The sequence below is a fragment of the Morus notabilis genome, unplaced genomic scaffold, assembly GCF_000414095.1.
Source record: "Morus notabilis unplaced genomic scaffold, ASM41409v2 Scaffold451, whole genome shotgun sequence".
NCBI lineage: Eukaryota > Viridiplantae > Streptophyta > Magnoliopsida > Rosales > Moraceae > Morus > Morus notabilis.
Window position 1 is genome coordinate 262421 of NW_010361080.1, and position 14162 is coordinate 276582.

General features: G+C 32.7%; 1 protein-coding gene across 1 annotated transcript; it reads right to left on the bottom strand.

Annotated features, from left to right (window-relative positions):
* Positions 1-1669: 1669 nt before the first annotated feature.
* LOC21408506 (phosphate transporter PHO1 homolog 1) lies at positions 1670-7812 on the bottom strand. The gene is made up of 14 exons (XM_024165836.1): positions 7544-7812; positions 7111-7411; positions 6351-6762; positions 6200-6248; positions 5994-6065; positions 5536-5665; positions 4535-4658; positions 4132-4381; positions 3934-4038; positions 3795-3839; positions 3523-3675; positions 3150-3428; positions 2616-2752; positions 1670-2041 (listed from the first exon to the last, which is right to left on the bottom strand). The coding sequence occupies exons 1-14, from the start codon at positions 7775-7777 to the stop codon at positions 1951-1953; spliced, it is 2382 nt and encodes a 793-aa protein (XP_024021604.1). The 5' UTR covers positions 7778-7812; the 3' UTR covers positions 1670-1950.
* Between the last annotated feature and the right edge of the window lie 6350 nt (positions 7813-14162).

Here is a 14162-nt window from a genome sequence, read left to right on the forward strand (position 1 = left end):
AGAGTATCATTCTCATCCTTATATACGCCAATCAAATTAAAGTTTGTATACCACACCCAACAACTTTCATTCTCCTCCCATTTTCCTCCAATGTCAAAAAAAATCCTCCATTGAGGCATTTTTTAGATTTTAAAACTGCAAAAATTTAATCAAGATAATAATATGTCATTAAACCAAACCAAATATACCACAAACAGACCAAGTACAGACCATATAATAAGAACAGACCAACAACAGACCAAGAACCGACTGTGCAATAAGAACAGACTAAAAATCGACCGTGCAATAAGAACAGACCAAGAACAAACTAAGAATCGACCGTGCAATAAGAACAGACCAAGAATCGACCGTGCAATAAGAACATACCAAGAACAGACTACGAACCGACTATGTAATAAGAACAGACCAAGAACAGACCACGACCGACCATGTAATGAGAACATACCAAGAACAGACCACGAACCGACCGTGTAATGAGAACATACCAAGAACAAACCATGAACCGACTTGTATAAGAACAGACCAAGAACAGACCACGAACCGACCATGTTATAAGAACAGACCAAGAACATACCACGAACCGACCATGTTATAAGAACATACCAAGAACATATCACGAACCGACCATGTTATAAGAACAGACCAAGAACATACCATGTTATAAGAACAGACCAAGAACAGACCAAGAACAGACCAAGAACAAACCTTTTTTTTCTAAACCCAGCAGATCTTCATCATAGCAGACAATGTAAACTAGTATTTTACCATGTAAAATTACTATTTTAATGGATTTTTAACATTTTTAATTACATTCTCATCTTAAAAACATATGAACAACAACGAAAAACACCATAAGAGATATAAAAAAAGAAAGACTTACTTAGTAGCTCTTCTTCAAACTTCGTTTTGGACGAGAAAAAAACGCTGAATGGGCAAGATAATAATGTTAATGAGGTTGTGCGACGATGATGACTTGAGAAGAAGAGAGAAAAAATGGAAGGCGGCTGAGAGAAGAAAATGACACAAAATGGAAGAGGAGGAGGAGAAAGAAACCCTTAAAAACATAATGGATGACGTGGAATAGCTGATATAGAAGTTGACCTATTTACCTAATTTATTTTTTTTGTGATTTATTTACTTAAAAACACTTTTTATTTAGTCTATTTATCCAAACACCCCGTTTTTGCACTATATAAGTTAAAAAACATTCCAATTTCTTTTTTTGTAAGAAAAAAAAGAAAAATCATATTTTAGTAGTTGTGCAACCTTTTTAGTGTGTCGTTATTAGACAAACAACATGTACTTTACAGTCGATTTTTTATGGTAAAATCATGTCTACTCATTTTAATTTATGAAGAAATTAATTCGCAAAGCAAAAAGGGAAAAATGTTGAAGCAATCAACTAAAGAGGAAAACGCCTCAGTGATTTAGGTCCGTTTGGAAGGTATACTTAAATTATGATATTTTTTATGAGAGAAAAATATTATAGTAAAATTAATGATATGAATTTAATTATATAAAATAAATGAGCCTTTAATTACTTCTCAATCTAGAAATTTTTTTTTTTTCATTTTTTTTTTCTGTTTGAGAATTTTTGTCTCCAAATGAAATACTAAAAGATCCTAGTACACAAATAAATCGTTGACTAGATATTAACGCAATTGCGTTTGTTTGTTTTCATTGATGAGGAAAAATTTTGTATACAAGTATGGAGGATTGACTAGTGACTAACTAGCCAAAATCCCCTCGAAGTTAATAAGAAACAAGTTGACGTTTCTTTTTTTTTTTTTTTTTCCCTTTTATTCCATCAACTTGAATAATTAGTACAACAAGGTTCCTCTTGGAAACATTTGTTGGAAAAATACCCCCAGACCCGGATCGAATCTAATTCTGTATTCTTCAACTAATGTTTGCCAAAATGGGGCATCATTTCATCAACAATAATAGTGTTCAGTCTTGCTCGTCCACTTCATGGAAAGGCAACGGTACTGTCTTAACTGCTCTAAAATGGCCTGCGTTATTCAGGTGCTCATTCTCCAACCTGAAACAATTACCATTTCATTATAACCTATGCTTCAATATGTAGTTCTTAAAAATAATAATTAAAAGATTTGTTTCATGAATTCCTATGAACTACGTACCCTATTTTTATCACTCCTCCCGAATTTTAAAAATGGATCATTTCATCTCCAATGATATAAAGTTATTCAAAACAACCACTAAACTAGTGTAATTTTATAAGTGCTCTTAAGCTATTGATTTTATGTCAACTTATCCTATAAAATTTTTAAAAAATCGGGAGGGAGGCAAGTTGAATTAAAATAAATAGTTCTAGTTAGTTGACTTATAATCAATAGTTTTGAGAGTTTTTATAAAATCATTATCAGTGCCATATCATTTTTATGCAAGTATTATAGGCGGATTTTGATGTAAGGGATGTTTTCATTGAGTTTACATAATTCAGAGGTGAAATGAACTCTTTTCAAATTTAAGAGCATGTTAAACTAGGTAAATAATTCAAGGAGAATTTATGAAAATTAGTCCAAAAAAAAAAAAAAACAGTATCACTTTTCTCATGTCATGGACTAAAAAAAAAATGGTCTTGTTTGTTTTACCTGAAAAAGTTCCACAGCCCTCTTCTAATGACTTCAAGGGCTGCTAAAAACAGTCCAGTTACTCTATAATCAACATGTTCAAAAGTTGAGTGAAGAACAGTTTGTAACCAAGCGAGCCTGAGAACTAGGTTTAGTCCCTGCATGACATACAAATGTATAGTTTAAAAAATAGAATAAGTTTTTTTTTTCCGCCTTAAATCCTTTCTGAAATTTTTGCGGAATCTTAGAAAACAATATGTATGTCTGTGTCTCATCTTATCTTCATTGGATTGGACTTGGAATCTTTCCATGTTCTATAATGGCAATATCAGTTTTCTCTTTCAGGAATATGTTCATTTTGCACTTGCTTAGCTATAAAACAGATTTTTTTTTTTAATCCAATTTTATACCCCTCCTTTAAAAGAAAATGTTCACTTACTAATACTTGATGATATTAATATTTATAATTTGGGGCCAATTGTATGTCACTGGCCCATAGACTCTTCTGATGAAGGAAAAAGAGAGAAGGGCCATGAGAGGACTTGAACATAATACCATTGAGATGTAGTAAATGATCTTTCGGCGAAGCATTAATTCATTCCTAAGCCATGGGTTCTTGGAGTTCATTTGGAGCAAACCCCAATCCTTTACAAAGTCCCAATACAATTGGTACATTGTTGCAACACTTGACATGACCACAACAAGACAGAGCCATCCAGCACTCCTCTCCTTCTCATACGCCACTTTGGTCCCCGCGGCTAGCATGGCGGACACATACTTTCCGAGATTCACAAGGTGACTTTTCTGCCCCTCGTCGAACCACCTCCGAGCACACTGCGAAAACCCCAGTTGGAAAAATTCATTTTCATGTCTTGAAAGAGAGATAAGCAAAATATAGTGATTAGTGATTTCTTGTTTTGGGCTAAACCTGCATGGCTCTCCAGTAGTAAGGCAAGAAGGAAACTGCATAGGCAAGATCTCTGTAATGCTTAGCCCTCATGCAATAGCCATAATCCTGAGTCTTGTAGCTTCCAGTTATGTAATAACATGCCACATACTCAAGGTTCCTCAGCATTGGAACCTATTTGATCAAAATAATGAAGTTAATATCACCATTTATAATTAAGAGGATTAAAAATGGCTTATTGGGTTTGTTCACAATATTATGCACTTATTTATGAGTGACTAATCAAAACCTACCTGACTACAAAGTTGATCGGCCATGAAGAAGTCCAACATGACAACCTACAAACATGGAAACAAACAAAACCATTTAGAGAAAAAGATATAATATAAGATTGCAATTAATTGTCTATGAGCCTAAATGGAGTGTAATTACCTTATAGAGAGGTGACAAAATAATGTTTCTTATCACACGAAGAAACCGATAACGGCTTGATTGGTAGAAGACATTGAAGGGGCAAATCAGAAACAGTAAGAAGGCCTGCAGATCATGCATATTGAAGCAAGTTACAATAATGTTTTAACAATGAAAAGTCAAATGTCAAAAGACTAATTCAAAGGTCTATTTAATTACCGATAAAAGAAGACCAGGGATTGCTTGAACTTGGGTATAAGAATACCCTTTTACTAGCAAAAACAAGTGAACAAACATGACGCCAACCACCGCGGTCATTGATGCGGCGCAGATCAAAAATACGTCTCTGTACTTGAGTTCCTTAGTCTGAGTCAGCTCAAAGATGAAGCTATAATTTATACGTGTCTTTCTCCATGCAAAGATGTTGCAACCGTAGAGAAAGAAGTGAAGGAACAATAGGCTGAACATGCTGCAAAAAAAAAAAAAAAAAAAAAAAAAAAAAAAAAAAAAAAAAAAAAAAAAAAAAAAAAGAACAAGAAAAGCTATTTCATCTATCTTTTTTAAGGCATAATTATATATAGTCTTTAGGAACCTTGTTTTGGTATCTGAGAAAACTACTTGCCTAAGAACAGGATATGAAGTTTCCATGTATATCGAAGTCTTCTGTTGTCGTCTATACAGTCCCGTGATATGAGCCATGATGACATATCCAGTGAAGAGGGCAATAAAACATCCAGTGAATAGTCCTGGGGGCGGAGCCAAAAAAAAATTATGTGAGGAGGGACAGATATATAATTTTAAATTTTTAGGTGGTACAAAATAAAAAATTATAACAAAAATGCAAAAGAAAAACGATTTTTCAGGTGGGGCAGCCGCCTACCCTCAAGAAGGTATGGCTCAACCCCTGGTCCTGATTAAGACTCAACCCCTGGTCCTGATTAAGACCAAGTAAATATTTTGCCATTAATTATTGTGACGTAAGTTTTCATAGTAAAAAAATAAAATGTTAAGATAACACAACCCCATTTTTCGAGTACCCAAATTGCCATTTTTTCCCACTTGATATCCAACTATTGATATTAGACTCTATTCATGTCTTGAGGCTAAAGTGGATGATTCTCCATAAGCATTCACAGTCCTTAAAGTGTCTCTTGTCAAAAACATCTTAATTGGTCACTTTTCTCATTTTACTGGCGTCCAAGCAAACAAACCATGTACCACACCAACAGAACATAATAGTGCTTCCCTATAGGCTTTGATGGGCTTTTGTTAAACCTTGTACGACCAAATTTGTCTCAAAGATGGCTATGGAGTAGCATATATGGGACCTTTCTCTATCATCCCACCACCAATAAAAAAGTTAAAATAATAATAATAAAAATAATAATAATAATAATAATAAGGGTAAACCAGACATTTCCTTTAAGTTTCACTCTAGTGGCCTAAGTGGGACCCTTTTTTTTTTCTTATTCTTTTTTTTTTGTTTAATCTTATATTGTCAAAGAAAAGTGATCAAGTATAAAGTTCTCCACTAAAAAAAAACAATAGAGTTATAGTTCAGAAAGACTTGTTTCTTCTTTTTAATTGACATTTTTGTCTGAAAAGTAGTGATCAAGGACTCACCAATGAAGAATGTTACAGAGTGTGATTCTTTGCGCTGATGGGGTTTAAGGTATTTCATGGCCTTTCTTCTGTCTTCCTCAGCAAAGTGCTTGATGAATAGCTCTTCAACTTCATCTCCTAGATTTATTACCTGTCATTTTCTCAGACTAATAATGAGCAAATATTTTGTGGGAAAGTTTTTGAATTTCCAATTTATGACTCAGATAGACAAGCATATCTAGAAGTGATTTTATATGAATCTAAGGACATCCAATATCATACACATGAACTATAGGATCAATGGCCACTTGACATTGTCGGAAAAAGGAAAATAAAAAAATAAAAATAAAAGCTCAGATGAAATGATTTCTGATGGCTAATATCTAAACATGATCCTAAATTTTTGAACAGATATTCAGAACTGTATTTAAAAAATAAAAATAAAAATATTTACATAAATGGTATCTTTGTTAAATTACCTTATCTGAGCTGTTGAAATATGAACTCTCAACTACTTTAAGATAAACGGGAAGAACTTGTTTTCCAGTAACCTGGAAGAAACAAAAGGGATTTTTATTATTATCGTTAATATTATTCTGGCCCATTTTAGTAACATAACACATGCAAAAAACTAATAAAAAAAAATGTTGCATCTAAAAAGTATAAAGCCATCTACTTTGCTTACTTTGTCAAACTTCTTTAAGATCTTTATGAAGGCAAGCATGTTCAAGTGCCTGAAATCGATAATTATCATCACAACAATTCAGTCTCTATCTCCCAGATCAAAACTCAAATGATTTTTCATATACTTTTTTTTTTCTCATTGATATTCATACCTGTAAGTTTTGAGATAACCTAGGCCTTTGTAGAGCTCAACAAAAGCTCCTTTGATCATTTTCTCGGCGCGATGAAGCTTCGCCTTGTTGATGCGTAGCTTGCTGCCGCCTTCAGCAGAATTGCATTTCTTCGAGGACTGGTTGACAAAATCTTCCCAGACTAAGTAACCGATTGCGGAGAAGGTGCGTGACGGCGTTGTGAGAGGAATGTTTATCCCAAAGTTCCTCCCTTGGCAACTGAAAACCCGACCCGACATGGTTCGTAGTTTGCTATCTTCCCTTTTGATTGCCATTGATTTCCTCATCTCATCTGATCTTGGGCTCTCTGAATACGCCACTTCATTTTTCTCCATCTCATCTGTGCTGTTGTCCTGAGGCTGCTCTTCTTCTGTTCTGTCCCCAATGGACTCCTCTGTACTCAAAAGGAAAATAATTTATTATTTATGACAAAAATATTGCACAAAAGATCTCTCATATCTAATTTTCCATAGTTTTCTCTATTTAGCACCTTTTAATATTGATTGAACTACTGTAAGTTCTAACTTTTTTCCCCTTTTATGGCACTATATTACCACATTCAGCAGCTATAAAGTTCTAGAAGAACTAATATTTCAACTTGTTTTTTCAACATTGTATTTTATAAACTTAGGAACTATCTAACAAATAATTGAAATGATATATGTTTTCAGAAAACAACATACATATTCATAAAGATGAAAAAACAGAATTGATGGGAATTTTCTGGACTTTGTGTACATACCACAAGAGAGAGTGCATGATATAGAAGGATCATCCTTGGAATCCTGCGAGGAAGCGCCTTTGTCGCGCTGTTGATTGAATGCGGTCTTGACGTCAATGAGAATCTCCATCTGTTTCTTCAAAGACTCTCCTCTCTCAAGAAACTCTCTCTCTTTATTCTTGTAGAACTGGTTCACCTTGTTGAGCTGGAGGTCTAGGCAGTTGAAGAACTCTTTGGCTGCGTCGGTATCGGCGAATTGCTCCAACAGTTCGGTCTCATACACATCGCCCTTACTTGCTGAGGAGGCTAGTTTCTTATGAACCTGAAGGCCACAAATATTGAAATGAACATAACATAATTAGTTCACAACACAAAACCAAAACAGAACATGGTATATGTGTATAATATATATATATATATATATATAGAGAGAGAGAGAGAGAGAGAGTTTTACATGAATAACTTCATGATGGTCTCTACGTTGAAGACCAAACAAAGAAAACTTCTTGAGAGATGTCAAGAGGGTGTTGGATAAAAAGCTGTTTTGTTGCTTGGTTGATGAGTTGTTGTTGTTGACATTAAGGAGATGGATTTTTTTGAGGTCCTTCTTGAGTTGCCAATAATCAACAAAAGCTTCTTTCCATTCAGGGACTAGTTGTCCTTCAAACTGCTTAGAAAACTTCACCATCTTTTTTTTTTTTCTTTTTCCCTCTCTTTTCTCAAAGGAAAACACACAGGAAAAAAAGTGGAAAAAAGAGAGTATTACAACTACTATTACTTCTACTAGAACTATACTCTAAACAATCTTGTTGTGAAGAGATAGATAAGCTCTTGTGAGTGTGTTCAAGGGAAGACCATGATGAGACAATTTATGGGGATGGAAAAAGGAATTTTTGATTGATGTATATGCCAGTACCGATGCTCGACAGCACATTCTAAAATATCCTTTGCACTTATACCCTCCTATGCTTCCTCCACTTGAACGGGCATATGTATATATACATATATATATATGTATATATATGTATGTATATGGTGGTAATATATATGTGTGTGTGTGTGTATATATAGATAGGTTCCCGGGAAAGTTTCTCACGGCCAAACTGCCACAGGCAATGATGGCTTCTCTCCCAACATGTTCTCATGAGGATTTTGAAAGAGCTCTTTGCTGATTTAAAGTGGATATTGGAAGTGGGACCAAGAAAAAAAAAAACAAGTTCAAAATACTTGAAAGCAATGGCCATTTGGAGTTGCATATAATTTGTCATTTTTATGATAACCCCATTACTTTATTTTATTTCATTTTTGATTTGGTGTTGTTATTTGTGATGTTTTGCTTCCACCTTTTACTAATAATAATACTAATACTAATAATAATAATAATAATAATAATAATCCTTGTTTGCTTCATAAACTAGAATGCAATGCATGAAGGCAAGGGCAATTTTGGGGCTTGGTGATGAGAAATGCCCCATAAGGGAGTCAAGAGCTGCTTATTTGCGGAAGTGAAGCTTATTGGCTGAAGTATTTAGAAGCACACAAATGTCGTATCTAATTAGACCAGCCTGATTTCCACTAATTGTGGATAACTAATAAAGTTTCAATTATTAGGCTTTTTTATTTTTTATTTATGGGGCAATCTCTTTATTGTGGGAATACAAATTAAAACGCAAGAGATAAGATATCATGTTTTTAGGCTTATACAAGCACATGTATAAGCACATCAGCCATCACTTAGGGGTATCATCTAAGTTCATCTCAAGCGTAGCCTATTTGGTGATTCTCAAGATTTGATAATTTTGGTTGGTATGCCATATATAACAAAATTGTACCCTCCAAAACGATATCTAATTTTGGAAAGTCTTATGATTCATTAGACTATTTAATTTGCAAATGTGGCAACTTGACCTGACCCGACCCGATCCGATTAGTCAACATCTTATATTTATGGATCATTGGATAGAATATTTAGTACTTCATCCATATATGCTTTGGCGTGGCTAGTGAAATCAGATTAGGCACAAGATGCCAAGAACTATTCATATGCGGTTTCCATTTTTATAGTACTATATTCTTAAAGAAAAAGCAATGCGTAGATCCTTCAATTTGAATGTACATGAAAGGATAAACAATCACCATTTCATATTTAATTAGAAGTGAAAATAATATTGTTAGGCTGCTAGTAATCCTATCAGATGGGGACGAGGTGGAGGAGGTTCCATGTTCTATTCCTTTGTTCTCATCAACCCACTCCCTCCATCGCCAATTTGTCAACATGAGACTCTTGATCTTGACCAAAACTACAAAAATTCAAAATCCATAAACCCTTGTGGCTCTCTATCTCTCTGTCACATACACATATATGAAATTGTCTTAAGTCCGGTATATGAAATTGTCTTAAGTCCGGTACTTAGAACCAGTCCGACAAGTGTAACCTTTTTCATATGTCTGTGTAATTTTTGTTCGTACGTATATTTAATGTATAGTTTATTTAAGTATAACATTTAATATATGTTGTCTAACACATGTAATATTAAGTACTACACAAATATACGAAAAAAGCTACACAAATGAATGATATTATACCTACATATTAAAAAAAAATATATAGTTTTCCAACTTTGGCAATTTATATGTAATATGTATGCAAACATATTTCTTCCTATACATGGATTATACCATCCACCTTATAATTGTGGGAAATTGACAGCGTGCCTCAGGTGGCTGACTCAAAGATACGCTTTTATTATTTCTTTCTCCGTACCCCTCTCTCTCTCCCTGGTACATATCGTGCCTTTGCTCATGCATATATTCCCTTAACACAGGACCAAATAGTTATTTTACTGTAGTTTAGTGCTATAAAAAATAAATAAAAACGAAAATCCCAAAAGAAGGATTATGTTTTTACAGCTGTAACGTTAATTTTGTAGATATTTTTGGCAGAATAATTTCACAAAAGACAAACTAACTTATTTATTTTCCATACTTTTGTATATATGTAAATCTTCAAAGTGAAAGAAAGATCGATTATGAGAATAATGGTATTAATATTATATGTACGCACCAACTTTTTTTATTTACTAATGAGACTTCATAGGAACTTTTGCTTACTAAATAGATGGGATAACTTTGTTGTCACGTGATATTAAACACTAGTTATAAAATTAACGCGATATTAAACATTAGTTTATGAAATTAACGCGTGTCAAACGATAAACAAAAGTTGGTACACAAAGCCCGTTAATGAGCACAATATTACTCATAAGAAAGCTCCAAGTGATGTATTATTAAATTAAAGCCTATTGGCATGGGAGGAGGGTCGGGAAGGGTTTTGGGTTCGATCCCACTTGTAATCTTTATTTACGTGTTATTAAAAAAGAATTAAAGCCTACCGTGTCTAAGATTGTTTGGTCTAGTCTCTACTGGCATCAAAGGTGTGGATGGGAGCAGAATTTAAGGCTATTGTAGGTTTATGCGGCCCACACTGAAACAACACTTTTTTTTTAGACGACCAGTCAATTGTTGCACCTCAACGCATGTTAAGAAAAACAAGTTAGCTCGAGCATTTGAATGGAATTTCACCCCTAACCACAACTCATTTGTTGATTCTTCAACATCAGTTGATTCAGACTTCTACTTAGTTTCACCCGAGTTTCATCCGACTTGTATCAACAAATAAAAAGAAATAAAATTTAAGCCTAGCGTGGGAGGCAATCTCTATGTGACCTTTCCTATTACAGAAGTAATTTCTAGTCTGTTAAGTATGTTTGGTGGTAAAGTTTGAAAACCAAAAAGAAAAAAAAAAAAAAAAAAAAAAAAAAAAAAAAAAAAAAAAGAACAATATGTACACTAATACATACATATGTTCCACGTAGAATTTCAGTTGAAAGAATGGGGAAGGAAAAAAAAAGTTGCACGCGAGATCTAAGCCTTTAGAAGTAGAGAGCCAATGACAAGAAATAAAAATGATGGTCTGATTAGGATGCCATATTATATGTAGGTGCGCCCTATCAGAGCGACCCAAACCCAACTCAACCTTTTTATTGCCTTTCCCCATTAATTGCATTATCATTTTCTACATGTACTATGTCTTGTTTACAAGAAAGAAACACAACAAACCTAAAAGATTTATAAAAAAAAAAAAAGAAAAAAGAAAAATTGACCCCTAGTAAAATTATTATTTATATATTGACTAAAGAGGATTGTCCGTGGATCAATGTTAGTTATTATGATAGTCAATTTACCATACTTTACTTTTTACATTATTACTTTTTTTTAATACAAGAAAGTAATTTACCAAACGGTTAATATGCGTTTCTTTTAAAAGGAGGTTTGGCTTTACAATAGATATTTCACTTTTCTTCTCTAATTGGCCGGTTTCGTTATATTTTTAACTCCTATAGATATGACTTTTTTTCTTCATTAGTAGTACTACTTTTTGTCAAATAATGTACTCAGAAGAAGTGGAAGTGAATGAGACACATAAATGAAGTACTTTTTTTTTCTGTCGATAATAGATTGTATGGAAATCCTTTGTTTTTTGAATTTGGCCACTAGTTGTGACTTCTGACTAAGTGGACCAATTGAGATTTGGTATATGAGCAGGTTTGAGTGGGAACAATTTATATTTATATTTGCCTTTATTTTTCTTCTGTTAAATATCATCGTAAATATTTGACTCTTTTTGTTCCATGCAATATATATATATATATTGTATGGACAAAAATATCCAAATAATGAACTTGGTCATAAATCATAATATATATTCAAGGAAAATAAAGCAGTTTAATGGTATAAAAAATGTACTATAGAGTTGTCAACTTTAATATGTAGCCCTTCTTCAATGAGGTAAATCATTCAAAACAAAGAAAATGTAGGTGTCATGTACAACCAATTTCATTAAAGCTAAGCTACATATGTGACTTCTCAGTCCTTACTCCATGATATTATATAGATCGTTAAATTCTTAATAAAATGGTGTTAAAGTATCATGATACATATGATATATGAGAAATGCTAACATATGTCTACTATAACTCTCTCTGTCACTCGTCAAACAGTGAATGTAGAGAGTGACAAAAAGAATAACATAAAAAGTAATACTAGCATTACTAATCATGATATATATACATATATAAATATATATATATAAATCATACATGTTCCACCTAATTGCGTGAGTTAGAAAAAAAAAAGTACATATTTCTCATATTTTGTGACTAGCTTCTTTCTTGTAGAAATTAAGAATTAGAAATGGCCGGGAAGTAAATTCAAGAAATTTTGGAAATATTGAACATTTTCCCAAATTTTCATTGTTTTTGCTAGCTAAAATTGACCAACAATTAATTCATAAACGTATTAATGGTGCTTTCGAGACAAGAATTTATGCTGGCGTATCACTTTTCTTTCCTCCCGCACAGTTGACACACACAGAATGTCAAGTAAAATTCTAACTGAGCTCGAGCTATTTGACCATCAAAGCCTAAAGTACAATTATCTTTGATATATTTACCAGTAAATTATGAATACAGAATTTATAAGACGGGGAAAACAATGCTAAAATTATTGTAGAAATAATTGTAGTCCCTAAAGTTTAAAATCAATAATATTACTACTACTACTATTAATAATAATAATAATAATAATAATACTACTACTACTACTACTAATAATAATAATAATAATAATAGTAATATACTTAATAACTTCTAAAAGAAAAAATTACTGAATTAGTTTATCGTTAGTCTTCTCAGACGTATTTTGAAAAACTTAAAAAAAAAAAAAAGGAGCTCGTAAAAATTTAGGAAACAGCGCCGAGCTCATAATTGGATAAAAGGACCATATAATTTGCCTTAAATATTACGAAAATGTTTGAAGAACATTCTTTGAGTTTTTCTGGAAAAATTTTAGTAACTAAGTTTAAGGACAATAATTTGAAAATGATACCTTTTAGTTTTAGGAGAAAACAAAAGCTAATCCTAAAAATAAAGATAAGGCTATCAAAATTAATCATTAATCTTATATAATTGAACGAGAGGCTCATCAACATTGCAACCATCAATCCCCACACACGTCCGGAGATAAAAATATGCTTTTTGTTTTTTTGTTTTTTTTGGGATAAATATGCTTTTGCATTATTATTGTTGTTGTTGTTGTTGTTGTTGTTGTTGTTGTTGTTGTTGTTGTTGTTGTTGTTGTTTTTATTATTTGAACAGCATTATTATTATTATTGAAAAATATGCTCTTGCATTTTGTTTCAGCATTAGATGCGACTCTTCAATTGCACTGAAATAATTTTCGTCCAATTACAACATATTCACGTATTATGTTTGTGTGAGAAGGAACATCAAAACATCCAAAGTAAGATCGAGTAAGGAGATGATTATTATTCGGAGCATATGATTCCTTTCTTTGATTGTATATAAGCATGGATGGTTCTGAAACTACCTTTGAAAAAAAATTAAGTAGCTATATATATATATATATATATATAAGAGAATATCCCACTTAATTAAATGCAGAAAATATTCCCCATATTTTGTCTCCTTTGAAATGGATTGAAAATCCGTCGATATATCCTTTCATTATCCTCTTTGCACTAACTGATGATTCAGTACTAATTTTGGCATATACTCCATTCATAATTAGTTCACTTGATGCATGGTTCCATATATCCTCTCAAATTTTATCTTCGTTAGAATTAATCAATAAAGTCAGAACTGTACATGACTATATATATGTGTATATATATATATATATATATCAACTCAGTAGGGATATATTTCTACAAAGTATATGCTTTAGCTTTGCATCTTGCTGAGACATTACCACACCCCTTGGTTTATGGGGTGGTGAGGGAGGAAATGAATGAGCAAGAGATTCTGATTCTTTGCAAACGTGTTGAGCACCATAGTTTTTTCTAGAGTTGATTGGGAAGACAGTGAAATTGCAAAAGCTAAGATAATGCATTTCTAATACATGTATTTGATATATAACTGAATGAATTAGTACCCTTTGTCGGGTTAGTGCAAAGTATTTGATATATTTGGTATATCTTATACACAAGGAATTGT

Bases quoted from the DNA above. Each gene is read 5' to 3' on its own strand.
- LOC21408506 (XM_024165836.1), bottom strand. From the start codon at position 7,777: ATGGTGAAGTTTTCTAAGCAGTTTGAAGGACAACTAGTCCCTGAATGG. The intron at 4,382-4,534 runs GCAAGTAGTTTT...TTTTTTTTGCAG, and splicing joins ACTTCATATCCTGTTCTTAG to CATGTTCAGCCTATTGTTCC. The intron at 2,753-3,149 runs GTATTATGTTCA...TATGTCATGCAG, and splicing joins TCATTTACTACATCTCAATG to GGACTAAACCTAGTTCTCAG.